General features: G+C 37.5%; 1 protein-coding gene across 3 annotated transcripts; it reads left to right on the forward strand.

Annotated features, from left to right (window-relative positions):
* The first annotated feature begins 989 nt into the window (after positions 1–989).
* On the forward strand, positions 990–12,443 carry OLR1 (oxidized low density lipoprotein receptor 1). Of its 3 annotated transcripts, none has more exons than XM_086404179.1 (6): positions 990–1,219; positions 3,051–3,146; positions 4,653–4,898; positions 10,073–10,212; positions 10,535–10,650; positions 11,256–12,443. In XM_086404179.1, exons 1-6 carry the CDS (start codon positions 1,150–1,152, stop codon positions 11,398–11,400), a joined length of 813 nt encoding a protein of 270 aa, XP_086260305.1. In that variant the 5' UTR covers positions 990–1,149; the 3' UTR covers positions 11,401–12,443. The 3 variants fall into 3 exon arrangements, with proteins under 3 accessions (XP_086260305.1, XP_086260304.1, XP_086260306.1); XM_086404178.1 differs by having other exon boundaries at positions 1,027–1,228; XM_086404180.1 differs by lacking the exon at positions 3,051–3,146 and having other exon boundaries at positions 1,046–1,228.
* The last annotated feature ends 2,504 nt before the right edge of the window (positions 12,444–14,947 follow it).

Raw genomic sequence — 14,947 nt, forward strand, 5'->3', positions numbered from 1 at the left:
ATTCCTTCCAAAGAAATCCCAGGGCTGATCTCCTTCAGAATGGACTGGTTGGATCTCCTTGCAGTCCAAGGGACTCTCAAGAGTCTTTCCAACAGCACAGTTCAAAAGCATCAATTCTTCGGCACTCAGCCTTCTTCACAGTCCAACTCTTACATCCATACATGACCACAGGAAAAACCATAACCTTCACTAGACGGACCTTTGTTGGCAAAGTATTGTCTCTGCTTTTGAATATGCTGTCTAGGTTAGTCATAACTTTCCTTCCAAGGAGTAAGCATCTTTTAATTTCATGGCTGCAGTCACCATCTGCTGTGTCACTACTGCTAATAATAATAGCTATCATTTATTGAGTTGTTACTGTGTTTGAAGTACAAAGCTTAGCACTTTCACTCAGTATCTTATTTGCATCCCTACAGCAACTTTGTCTACATTATCAAGTAGACATTGTAGTATCCCAATTTATAGCCAAAGACATTCCCCTGGATTATAGAACAAGGGAATAGTAAAGGAAAAAAACAAACTAGCTCCATCTGCTGCAAATTTCTCTATACTGCCACTATATGAAATAGCATTCCTAAGTTCTAAGATTACCAAGGTTGTCATGGCTAGAGAGATGAGTCATATGTGATTAACTGCCAAATTCCTAAGCCTATTGCTGACCAAAAAAAATATCAAAATTAAAAAAGAAAATGTGAGACTTATGAAAGACCCCAGTGTAGAAATAGTCTGTTATAGTGAAATAAACATTTATGGGTATTGGAATAAAAATCTGGTCTAAATGCACACTCTTGTACAAATTTTGTGGGACTTAGCCTTTTAAATTTCAGTTTTCTTATCTGAAGCATGGGTAAAAATCCACTCCTCTAAGGCTCATGGAAAATACAATTTTCCCTTTCATAAATTACTTGGTGAAATATCCTGAAACACTCTCAGATTCACCACTTTCCCTTCCTGCAATAGACATATCTCAAGAATTTGCGTCAGCCAACTTCCCAATATGAAGCAAAGCTGCTCCTTCCTCCTACCAATGATTGAGTCATTCCACCAGATATCAGTAGCTATTTAAACACTCCAGCAGGAACTCACAAACTTTTACTTTGTACAAGTCCTCAACAGCTTCACCCTCTCATTCTTGGAATACATTTGAAAATGACTGTTGATGACCCCAAGGGTATGAAAGATCAACTTGATCAGAAGCCAAATGGCAAGACAGCAAAAGGTACTACAGGTGGGTAAATGAATACAAGGACAGAGTTAATTTAGACATGTAAACTAACTAAATATAGGAGTAGAAAACTACAATGCCTGGGTGTGGGAAAGTATTAGAGTTAATAACATTTACTTAAAAGGAAAACAAGTCAGATATAATGGTTATTAAAGAAGATAATGATAAGCCAACTTGGTATGAATGATGATGTAGTAGAGGGTGCTGATAACCAACTCTTACTGATCATTTGCTATAGGCTAGTTTCTATGATATTCATTTTATATGCATTAAAGCTTTACACCTTGAGGTTGGGACTACTATCATATCCCTTTTACAGAGGACTAACTGGTAACCGGGAGGATTAACTAAATTACCCAGTTTTATGTGGCTATTAAGTGGTAGAGTTAAGACTGAGCTATAATATGGGAGGAATATTGACCAGAGGGAAATGTCGATTGAAAGATTTACCCAGATATTTTCTCCCAATGCTAGGATTGAGCAATTATTTGCAAGACACATAATTATCTTCAACTTCCTTTCTACTAATTTGCCAGACATATTGTAGAAGCTTAATCACTCTTGAATCAGTGAATCAACCATATTCCTTCCTATCAAAACTTCTATTTGGTTTGATTCATCTGTAGAGTGCATTTAACACTTGATAACTCAGTGAAAATAGTAATATTTGATCATTGATTGATTTGAATCATTATACATTCACACTGGAGCTTTTGTGATGTGATGGTCCAAGCCATGTAGCTACTCGAAACTGAATTAAAGATCTCTGTTTGGATCTTAACATCTGTGTGATCTTAGGCAACTCAGTGAATTGTCAGTCTCCTTATTTGCATATAGAGTTAACATTTTCAGTGCCTTATTTGTTTATCTTACAAGGTGAAGAGTCCAAATCCTTTATTTGAAATGTTTTCTTTCTGAACCGGTAGTATCTGTGCTTTTTTGGTGATGGACTTCATAATAAGATATTCATATGCTTGTGAGCTACATGATTTGCTTTTATAATAATGGGGAATTTTTTTCTTGTAACAAGAGTGCTATAGCTGGTATGAGTGTAGGACATGATATTAATATGAATCGAGTGAATAAAGAGTTTCATTTATATTTTTTCTTTGGTCAATAACCCCAGGTCCAAGATGTATTTATTTTTAATGAAATAAAAACTAAATAGCATAGAATTATATGTTAGTTCTTTGAGACTTTCTCAGTTGGTTAACTGACTAAAGACTTTACTTGTTTGATGTCTAGTATTCATTTATTATATGTTACTTATAACAGTGGTTATGTGTGTAGGGAGTGTGGGTGTGTGTGCACACATATGCATACATACACATGGTCTGTACTGAAAATATCAGACTCTCTGCCTTGTGGTGGAAGTTGATCCAACCAAGCTGCACTGAGAGTTTCTTGAGACAAAGTATATGCTTTAGAATCAGATACTTGGAGAATTCCCAGGTGATCCAGTGGTTAGGATTCCATGCTTCCAATGTCATGGGCATGACTTTGGTCCCTGGGCAGGGAAGTTTAGAGTGGCAAGGCCAAAAAGAAAAAAGAAAAAAAAATTGAACTTAACTAGAATCAGATCCTTGGAGTCAAATATCTGATATTGAATCCCAGCTCCTAAATTTCATCAGTTGTGTGACCACGGGTAAATTACTTAAAGTTTTTAACTGCTCATATTTTTTGCCTGTAAATGTGGATAGTGAATTATTTGCAGAGTCATTGGAAAGACTAGAAGTAAGTAGTGCAAAGTGCCAGGTACAGGCTGGATCCAAAGAATTGTTTGACCACTTACCTCCATCATTTTTGTCTTTCTGAATCACTCTAGGTTTTGTTTCCTCTTGGAGGTGGTACCCTGCTGCTGTGACTCTAGGGGTCCTTTGTCTGGGATTACTGGTGACTGTTATATTGTTGATACTGCAATGTAAGTGCTGAAGCAGGAAAGAAGGGAGAAAAAAAAATGAGGGCTTATAAACAGGGTTTATTAGTTGGTTTCATAGTAACTATAAGCCACCTTGATTTAGATACATTTGAGGCAGACTGTTTTTAGGAGTGAATGGGAAGATGAATGAGTTATTGTGTTCTTCCCTCAAATAGATTGAGGCATGGATGAAGATTACGGATATTAGGTTTTTGTTTGATTTTGTTTCCGGAACTTCATGGATAGAGTCCATTTAAATCCCAGAATAATGAGGAAGGAAATAATTTGAAGTTACTAACCCATAAGATCACCGGAGGGACCCATAAAAAGACACTTCATTTAGTTCACATTGAGTTTTAATACAAATGATTAAATACCAATTTAAAGTTAACTCAGAAACACAGTCTTCATAAATACAGTATTTAAAATAAAACAGTCTTTGGATTTACAATATGGCCATTTAGGAAAGAGGGGATGTCAAAGGAAAAGAAATGAAAAGGTGAAAGTGACCAAGAAGGGAAAAAAATGGCGGTGATCATACATCTAATCCACCTATATATTTAGGTTATAGCTTTGAGCTATTTTGGCTCTCTAGAATCCTAGAATCCAATTTATGAAGGCCTTTGAAGTGCTAATTTGTTCCTCAATGGTGTTTAAGGTCAAAAATCACTTATTTTTTCCATCTATAAACACTTTGGACCTATAAATCCTTTCCTAATGATGTGGGAGAAGAGCCCTTGACTCAGTGGTGGTCATTGGAAGAGTCTTCCTTTCAGGTTCTGATCACTTTTTAACAGGGTCAAGTATGGGTTTCAAGCCAAAGGGTCTACTTCGTACTGAACCATAAAACTTATAGAATCGAGACATTGGACCCTTAACATTTGTTGCCTGCTTGATTTCACAACCTTCCTTTCATCTCCACTCTTTCTAAAGACAAAAAAAAAAAAACAAGCTAAAATTGAAAAATTGTTTTCATATTCTTGCGAAAGCAGCTTAAAATAGTCCCATGGGAGAGTTTCTCAAAAACAGGGTGAGTGTCACAGTTTTTATGTAAAATCAGGAAGTGTGGAAGGTGGGGAGAGGGCAATTAAGACACAGAATTAATACACAGTAGAGTAAATCATTAATGACAAGTGCTACTAATAGTCACTGAGTATGATTGGTGTCTGCCTATTTTATATTATCTACATTTTACTTATGCCACTGATGAATGATTTAACTTGTGATTTCTTTTAACTTGTGTGTAACTCTCAGTAACAAGTAAATTCCTGTTTGTTTGTTTGTTTTTTATCACAAGTATCTGAGACATTTTTCAACATTAATATATATATATATGTATGTATATTGCAGAAATATAAAATAACTTCCAAATCCATAATTTGAGTAAAGTTGGGTTGATTTGTTGTCAAAACAGATGGCTTGATTCTGCTCTTTGATTTCTTCAAAATCCAGTGGAGGAATTTTTTTATTGGGAATTGGAATTGGAATCTAAATTTAGTTCTAATTTAGTATCCCAGGTCTCTGATCTCATAAAGCAACAGCAAGCAAATATTACTCACCAGGAAGATATCCTGGAGGGACAGATTTTAGCCCAGCGCCGATCAGAAAAATCTGCCCAGGAGTCACAGAAGGAACTCAAAGAAATGATAGAAACCCTTGCCCACAAGCTGGATGAGAAATCCAAGAAACTAATGGAACTTCATCGCCAGAACCTGAATCTCCAAGAAGTTCTGAAAGAGGCAGCAAACTATTCAGGTATGAGGGAGAGAGGGGTCCAGAGAGACAATAGAAGTTTATCTGTAAATCTTAACCTTTCTTTTGAAATGTCCCAAGGACAATATTGGTGTATAGATGTCTGTATCATTTTTCATTCATCAGGTTCTACATTAGAGGTCCTCTATTTTTGTCATCCTAGCTCTGGAGAGTGAAGTTGCTCAGTCGTGTCTGACTTTTTGTGATCCCATGGACTGTAGCCCACCAGGCTCCTCCGTCCATGGAATTTTTCAGGCAAGAATACCAGAAAAGGAAAGTTGCCATTTCCTTCTCCAGGGGATCTTCCAGACCCAGGAATCGAACCTAGGTCTCCTGCATTGCAGGCAGATGCTTTACCCTCTGAGCCACCAAGGAAGCCCCTATTCCATGTCATCCTCACTCTATCACATGTCAAATTCTTGAGATTATCTGATTCAATCAACCACACTTTCTGGTGGGTTTAAGATTCCCTTCCTCACAAGAGTTTTCTCTTTCTTTTTAAGACTTTAGTTTTGAGATTTTCTGGCAGAATCCTCCCACTTCTTTGTACAGATTCTCATCTTTTTCCATTCCAATGTATCATAATCACTGATTTCTTTTCCCAAGTGGTCTCCTTTGTCCTGAGGATTCCCACCTCTTCATTAGCTTTATTCTATGGGACTGTTTCTTAAAGTATACAACTACATCAACATAAATTGAGTCAATAGAGGTGAGCTGGCTTTTAAGTGTTAAGTAGATACTTCAAATCAGACAAAAATGTGAGGGACCCAGGAAGTCAGTGCATATGAGAAAAACTGATTGATCTCAGTCAACGAAGTGAACTCAGAATCTAGGAGGTGGTAGAAATAGTAGCATCTGTAACCAGGAGAGGATAATGTGAACTCTGATAATATTACAGAAGTGATCCATATGTACTATTTCGTTTTTCAACAGTGTATAATTAAATCAGGTATGTGTTTTATTCATGGGGAGCATTAGAAAGTGTGAAATGTAGTCACTTTTGGTAATACCTTGCTTTCTTGGTGGGGTGCCTGAGAATCTTATTCTGGACACTAGCACCTAACTGCCACTAATAAACAGATTTCTCCAGCTTCTTGCTTATATCGCTCATGGCCTCAACCATGTAATTTTGTTGACTAAAGATTACATAGTAAGAGTTTACAGATACCCATGCATTTATTTTATAGATCAAAAAGTTGAAACCCAGGTAAGTTTAATGATAAGTAGGTTCGTATAAACTTTTGCAGTTTACAAATACCTTCAGTACGTATGTGCTCAGTTATGCCCAACTCTGTGACTCCTTGGGCTGTAACCCACCAGGGTCCTCTGTCCATGGATTTCTCTGGGCAAAAACACTGGAGTGGGTAGCCATTTCCTACTCCAGGAGATCTTCTCAACCCAGGAATTAAACCCACGTGTCCTGCATTGGCAGGCAGATACTTTACCACTGAGCTACCTGGGAGGCCCTCAGTATGTACAGTTCAGTTCAGTTCAGTGGCTCAGTAGTGTCCGACTCTTTGCGAACCCATGAATCACAGCACTCCAGGCCTCCCTGTCCATCACCAACTCCCCGAGTCCACCCAAACCCATGTCCATCGAGTCAGTGACGCCGTCCAGCTATCTCATCCTCTGTCGTCCCCTTCTCCTCCTGCCCTCAATCCTTCCCAGCATTAGGGTCTTTTCCAATGAGTCAACTTTTCACATGAGATGGCCAAAGTATTGGAGTTTAAGCTTCAACATCAATCCTTCCAGTGAACACACAGGACTGATCTCCTTTATGATGGACTGGTTGGATCTCCTTGCAGTCTAAGGGACTCTCAAGAGTCTTCTCTAACACCACAGTTCAAAAGCATCAATTCATCGGCACAGCTTTCTTCACAGTCCAACTCTCACATCCATACATGACCACCGGAAAAACCATAGCCTTGACTAAAAGCACCTTTCTTGGCAAAAGTCTCTGCTTTTTAATATGCTGTCTAGGTTGGTCATAACTTCCCTTCCAAGGAGTGTCTTTTAATTTCATGGCTGCAGTCACCATCTCAGTGATTTTGGAGCCCCAAAAAAAATAGTCTGACACTGTTTCCACTGTTTCCCCATCTATTTCCTGTGAAGTGATGGGACCAGATGCCATGATCTTAGTTTTCTGAATGTTAAGCTTTAAGCCAACTTTTTTACTCTCCTCTTTCACTTTCATCAAGAGGCTTTTTAGTTCCTCTTCACTTTCTGCCATAAGGGTGGTGTCGTCTGCATATCTGAGATTATTGATATTTCTTCTGGCAATCTTGATTCCAGCTTGTGCTTCTTCCAGCCAGGGTTATTTAAATTTCCAAAATAAGCAGAAATTTTTAGACAAGCTGATTTTTTAAAGCAAGTGTCAATTAATCTCTTTAAGGAAAGAACAGCTGAGGAAATAAAACCATCTCAAATAAGGCTTAAAGGAAGGATCCTAATATGTCAAGGACAGGGATGTTTATATAAGCAGACATAGCTACATATCAAAAATAGTTTATTTCACAGGTGGGGCCATAAACTAGTCTTGTTTTTATCAGTCGTATGGGAGTACAACTATGTCAGGACTGTTCAGAACCATCTTCTAGAGGTGCCAAGTTTAGACAACTAATCAAAAATACTAGATGTTGTGTCTTCTGCTGGCAGACATGCCTTTCATCAAGCAGCTTTGAGAAGATTCTCAAAAGCAGCAATAAAATACTATGCAGAAAAATATGCCAGTTTTCCCAAGTTTGAGATAAGTTTTATCTTTCTTACTGACAAGTCTGTGATTCTCCATAAAAGTATGAAGAGGGTGAGATGCTGGGAAATTTGCATATGTAGTTTGCTTGAGGTCAGCCAGCTAGAAAGATGCAGTGCCTTCCAAGTAACAGATATTTTAGCACTGAAATTAGCGGTGGTTCTCAACTTTTAGTGTACGTAATTGTCACCCAAGTAGTTTGTTAAAAGTGGCAAGTTCCAGATTTACCTCAAAACACTGTGTCAACATGTCTTGATGGGCACCAAGAAGTATTTCCTCAATTCATTCAAACTCAGGAGCTTGAGAGGTAATGTGATATAATGGGGGCTTCCCAAGTGGCTCAGTGTGTAAATAATCCGCCTGCAATGTAGTAGTAGCTGGAGCCACAGTTCAATCCCTGAGTTGGGAAGATCCCCTGGAAGAGGATATGGCAACCCACTCCAGTATTCCTGCCTGGAGAATCCCATGGACAGAGGAGCCTGGAGGGTCACAAAGCGTCAGACACTACTGAAGTGACTGAGCACACACACATGGGATATACTGATAAAACACACAGATGCTGGATTTAGACTGCCTAAGTTCAAATTCTCATTTTCTCTTCCAAATGAAGAAAATGAATGAACTTATACATACTGTTGTTATGAGGATTAAATGAGCTAATACATAAAATTATTGCCAACCATTAATGGCACCTAGCAGTTTTTGGGTTTGTTAAATAAAAAATGATTAAAGAAATACAGGTGGTTTGAATACATTATGAGATTCATCTTTTTCACTTTTTCATGACTTGGAAAACCTACCTAGACTTTTCTTTTAGTTCAAGAAAGCCAATATTCTCTTTCCTTCAACATAGTAAGACAGGACTATGCAAATTGAGAAGAATCTTGCATTCTTTGCTTTCAGCCTGGTGTTCTGTATGTCCTCTTTCATTCACTTTCTCCTTTTGTAGTTCACTGCCTTCTATTTTGACCTCTCTGATAAAGCCTGTTCTTACAAAATTATCTCATGATTTTACGCCATAAAGTGAAATTGAAATGTTGCCTTTCTCAAGGATTTGATTTTTATATTTTTGGTCACAGAGTAGCACAAAGGGCTTTGTTCCCTAGTAGAGAGGTATCAAGTATTACTAACACACAGGAGAGATGGTGATGATGGTAATGAAGAAAGGAAGAAAGGGGAAGGATGAGAGGGAGAAAAAGGTGAGGTGAAGTGAGAGGAAGAGGGAACGGAAGAGAAGGAATCGGGGAGTGTTTAAAATATCTGTAAACACATAGACAGGTTTCCCTGGTGGCCCAGACAGGAAAGAGTCTGCTTGCAATGCAGGATACCTGGGTTCAATCCCTGGGTCGGGAAGTTCCCCTGGAGAAGGACATGGCAGCCCACTCTAGTATTTTTGCTTAAGAAATCCCATGGACAGACGAGCCTGGCAAGCTACAGCCCACGCGGTCACAAAGAGTCAGACATGACTGAGCAACTAACACACACAGACACACAGACACCATCACGTTTTTGCCTGTTGCCTAAGCCCTGAGGTTTTTGGACTTCCTGGGAATTTTGCTGCTGAAAACTCTCTACCTACTGAAATCTTGTTGAAATGGAGATGCCCACTTTGCCTCCATATACTGTTCTCCCTAAAGCAGCTCTGTCCAAAAGAAAATACAGGGTATACCACATATGGAATGTTAAAGCTTCTATTATTCTATAAAATATTACAGAAAAAACTTGAACAAACTTTTTGGCCACCCCAATAGGAGCCACATGAAAAATTAAAGAGATGAAATTAATTTTAGTGACGTATTTTATTTCATCCAATATACTTGAAATATTATTGCAACACTAATCAGTATAAATATTATTCATGCATTATTTTACATTCTTTTTTTCATACTAAGTTTTCAAAATTAGGTATATTTTATACATACTGCAAATCTCACTGCAGATGAGCCATGACTCAAGTACTCAAAAGCCTCACAGGGCTACCTATTCAGAAGTAAGAGTTACAGGATCTAAGCCTAAATTTGTTATTCAAAGAGATGAAGTTTTAAAATATATAAGTACATTAGTTACAGAATAGCTACTAAATATTCATCCCCTAACTCTCATTTCCATAGTTCCAAACATAATTTTTTTAAAAATAGATCAGTTTCTAATATTACATCCCAGCTCAAGCCTTGCTTTTTAATAGCCTCGCTTTTTAATTTAGTTTTCTAAAATCAGAATGCATTTCTTTTTCTCCAAAAAAAAAAAAAAAATGGAGAAATAAAGACTCTAGGCTATTTAGAGATTTGCAGAGTCTGGGTGTAATTCTGACTAAGAAGAGATGGTATGCATGTGGGAGTCCTGAGAGGTGAACTGAGTTAAGAATTGTAGAAATATTAATATCTTTTCTCAGGCATAACTCACTGATTAGATATACTATATTTCCTAGGTCCTTGTCCCCAAGACTGGCTCTGGCATGAAGAAAACTGTTACCAATTTTCCTCTGGCTCTTTTAATTGGGAAAAAAGCCAGGAGAACTGCTTGTCTTTGGATGCCCACTTGCTGAAGATTAATAGCACAGATGAACTGGTGAGTGTTCAACAGATGTATGGGATGTGTGTCGGGCTGGAATATTGGGTCATAGGTAAGTAGATCTTGTTTAGACCCTCAGTAGAGGAGTGCTTGCTTAAGAATCAGAACATGTACATGATTTCTAGCCTTGTGTGGCCACTGGATATGTGCATGACCTTGGATGGACAGGTTACTAAGCATTTCTAGGCTCCACTAGACATCGCTGTGTAAAGCCATGGAGAAGATGTCAAAGTTCTTTTTGAGTTCTTTAGTTTTGTGACTCTAATCTAAAAAGTCCACATCCACTCATTCATCGACACAGAAATGTTACTCCCCACAGGAATTCATCCAGCAAACGATTGCCCATTCCAGTTTCCCCTTCTGGATGGGGTTGTCAATGAGGAAACCCAATTACTCGTGGCTTTGGGAAGATGGTACTCCTTTGACGCCCCACTTGTAAGTTTGATGCTCTTTTTTAGTTTTGTTTATTTATTTATTTCTATCTTTGACTGCACCGGGTCTTTGTTGCTTTGTGTAGGCTTTCCCTAGTTGTCACGTGCATGGGCTGCTCCCTCATGTGATGTGTGGGCTTCTCACTGCAGTGGCTTCTCTTATTGCCAGGCATGGGTTCTAGGGGATGGGCTTCAGTAGTTGTGGCTCTTGGGCTGTAGAGCACAGGCTCAGTAGCTGTGGCATATGGGCTTAGTTGCTCCAAGGCATATGGGATCTTGCCATACCAGGGATCGAACACATGTCTCCTGCATTGGCAGGCAGATTCTTATCCACTGAACAACCAGGGAAGTCCGTAAGTTTCTTATTCTTCACTGAACCTACTAGTGAAGTTACTGCTGCATTCCATGCAGTGTCCTACTCTTGCTGGAAAAAAGCCTGGGGAATTTCTGAATCTCTCTCTCCAACTCTCTCACACAAGGACCTGCCCATTTACCCATTCAGATCTTCTCTTACCTTTTCCTGCTCACATTTATTAATGACTTGAAGCTTTAAGACAAGGTGGCAGTAAATCTAATTTTTCTGTTTTTTTTTTTTCTCCCTGCCTGCAGGTTTAGAATTCAGGGAGCTGTTTCCCGTATGTATCCTTCAGGGACCTGTGCATATATTCAAAGGGGAACTGTTTTTGCTGAAAACTGCATTTTAACTGCATTCAGTATATGTCAAAAGAAGGCGAATCTATTGAGAGCACAGTGAATTTGAAGGATCTGGAGGAAAAGAAGGAAACCTTTGAATTCTCTTCTGGAATTTAAGCTATACTTCATCACTTAGATGTAAACCATTAGAGCCCAGGGAAATGCCTGCTACTGGTTGAGTGCAGAACTCCTTAGCAGAGACTGGCCCAGCTGCCTGGCACCTTGATAGCAAAAGTTGCAATTCCCTCTGTATATTTTTCCCTAACTTGTTCCAAGTCTTCCCCTGCAGGACTTCAGAGAAGTCAATTTTCCTGTTTCCATTGTTTCTAAGAACTTGTTGCCTAACTCAAGATCACAGCATTTTTCTCACTTTTGTCCTATGCTTTCTTCTAGACATTGTAGAGTTTTAGATTTTACATGGAAATCTAGAACTTATTTTAGATTAATTTCTAAGTGATATATGGATGTATGGAAGTTTTCTGTTTGTTTTTTGCTTGTGAGTATTCAATTGTTTTTGCAACATTTGCTGAAAAGACTATTCTTCCTTCACTACATTGCCTTTGCACTGTTGTCAACAATTATCCATACATGCCTGGCTCTATTTCTGGATTTTCTATTCCTTTCCATTTATTTATTTATTATTCTTGGCTTACAACATCACCATGATATTTTGAATTCTATGGTTCTTTAATATATCTTGGAATCACATGGTAGTAGTTATTCATTGTTGTTCTTTTTTAGAGTTGTTTGGTTAATCTATGCTTTTGTATTTCTGTCTTAAATTGGCTTGTCCATTTCTAAAAAAACTTGAAATTTTGAATTGCACTGAATCCATACATAAATTTAGGGAAAATTGAATTCTTAAAAATACTAATTTGTTCAACTCATGAAAAAGGTGTATTTCTCTATTTAGGTATTCCTTATTTTCTTTAAGCAATGCTTTTTAATGTTCTTTGTGTAGATATTGTTAGATTATCATCATGTATTTCACATTATTTATGCTACTGTAGATAGTATTGTTATCATTTGTTGTTCTTATTTTCAAAGTCTTCTGCTAGTATGTAGAATTATAATAAAGTTTGATATTAATATTATACCCTGAAACCTTGATAAACTCACTTATTTCTTCTGGTAAGTTTTTTCTGTGTGTATTTCTTTGGATTTTCTATATATATAATCATGTTATGTGAAAAAAAATACTTTTTTTTTTTCCTTTCTGGATGATTTATTTTTCTTTCCCTTGCCTGATTTCATGGACTAGAATCTCTAGTCAAATATTGAATAAGAATGGTAAGAGTACATATCTTTTTTTTGTTCTTGATTTTGGAATAAGTCATTCAATGTTATACTATTAAATATGGTGCTGTGTATTTTTCACAAATGAAATTAACCAGTTTGAGGAATTTTCCTTTTATTCCTATAATACTGAGAGGTTTTATTAGGAATGGGTATTGATTTGTCTTGAGAAGAAAATGGCAACCTACTCTAGAATTCTTGCCTGGAGAATTCCATGGACAGAGAAGCCTAGTGGGGATTCCTATCCAAGGAATCACAAAGAGTTGGACATGACTGAGAGACTAACACATTGATTTGTCTAATATTTTTCCTACATCTATTGATACGATTATATACTTTTATTTTTTTTCTAACAAGGTAAATCACACTGTATAATTAGAGAAGGCTAAGCCATCTTTGGATTCTTGGGATTAAAATTATTCTTGGGGTTAAAATTATCACTTTAATATATCACCAAATTTTATATTCACTAAAGTTTGGCTTAGGATTTCTGCAACTATGTTTATGAAGGATACTGATATGTAATTTTTTTTTCATGTAAAGGCTTCATCAGGTTTAGGTTTCAGAGAAGTACTTCTTCATGTCAATTTTTGGAAAGATTTTATGTAAAATTGGTACTATTTGTTTATTTAGTGTTTGAAGCAATTTACCATTAAAGTCATCTGGGCAAAAATTTTTCTTTGTTTTATAAGGTTTTGAACTACTTACAGTTAAACAGTCCGTTTATTTAATAGGTGCAGTGCTATTCGAATTATTTATTCTTGAATGAGCTTTGGTGGCTCTGTCTTTCAAGGAATTTGTCCATTTCATCTAAGTTTCTATTTTTTTTTTTTTTTTCTGTTTTTGGCCTAACATTTTTCTTTATATTTTCTTATATTTTAATATTTCTAGAGTCGGTAGTGATGCTACCTCTCTCATTCCTGACATTGTTTACTTGTGCCTCCCCCCACCTTAAAAAAAAAAAAAATCAGTTTGGCTGTATAATGTTTGCTTTGAAATCTATTTGAATGAAATGAATACAGGCAGTTCTGTTTTTCTATGATTAATGTAAATCTTGTGCATCTTTTTCCATTCTTTGACTTTTTAATTTATTTTTGGTTGCACTGGATTGTCACTGCTGCATGTGGGCTTTCACTAGCTGCAGCAAGCAGAGGCTACTCCTCTGTGCGGTGCCTGGGCTTCTCATTGCAGAGACGTCTCTTACTGCGCAACATAAGCTTTAGTGGTTGCAGCATATGGGCTCAGTAGTTGTGGCACGTGGGCTTAGCTGCTCCACGGCATATGGGTCTTCCTGGACCAGGGATCCAATCTGTGTCCCCTGCATTGGCAGGCAGATTCTGATCCACTCTACCACCAGAAAAGTCCCTATTCTTTTACTTTTAATCATTTTTTGTCTTTGTACTTTGAGTGTGTTTCTTTCAGGTGACAGACAGTTGAGTCTTGCTATTTTATATACTTCGACAATTTCTGCCTGTGTTTGTGTGTTTAAATGATTATATTTATTGTGACATTGATGCAGTTAGATTTAAGTCTATCATCTTGATATCATCTTCACTTTTTTCAACTCATCTTTGTTGCCTTCTCTCGCTTGCCTTGTCTACTTTGATGTTAATTAAATATTGCTCCAGAAATAATGAAGGGATGGAGCCAAAGCAAAAACAACACCTAGTTGTGGATGTGACTGGTGATAGAAGCAAGGTCCTATGCTGTAAAGAGCAATATTGCATAGGAACCTGGAATGTTAGGTCCATGAATCAAGGCAAATTGGAAGTAGTCAAACAGGAGATGGCAAGAGTGAATGTCAACATTCTAGGAATCAGTGAACTAAAATGGACTGGAATGGGTGAATTTGACTCAGATGACCATTATATCTACTACTGTGGGTGAGAATCCCTTAGAAGAAATGGAGTAGACATCATAGTCAACAAAAGGATCCAAAATGCAGTACTTGGATGCAATCTCAAAAATGACAGAATGATCTCTGTTTGTTTCCAAGGCAAACCATTCAATATTACGGTAGTCCAAGTCTATGCCCTGACCAGTAATGCTGAAGAAGCTGAAGCTGAAAGGTTCTATGAAGACCTAGAAGACCTTTTAAAACTAACACCCAAAAAAGATGTCCTTTTCATTATAGGGGACTGGAATGCAAAAGTAGGAAGTCAAGAAACACCTGGAGTAACAGGCAAATTTGGCCTTGGAGTACAGAATGAAACAGGGCAAAGGCTAACAGCATTTTGCCAAGAGAACACACTGGTCATAGCAAACACCCTCTTCCAACAACACAAGAGAAGGCTCTACACGTGGACATCACC

This window comes from Bos grunniens, chromosome 5 (genome assembly GCF_055505025.1).
Source record: "Bos grunniens cultivar Pamir isolate PY7600 chromosome 5, Bosgru_T2T1.0, whole genome shotgun sequence".
Lineage (NCBI taxonomy): Eukaryota > Metazoa > Chordata > Mammalia > Artiodactyla > Bovidae > Bos > Bos grunniens.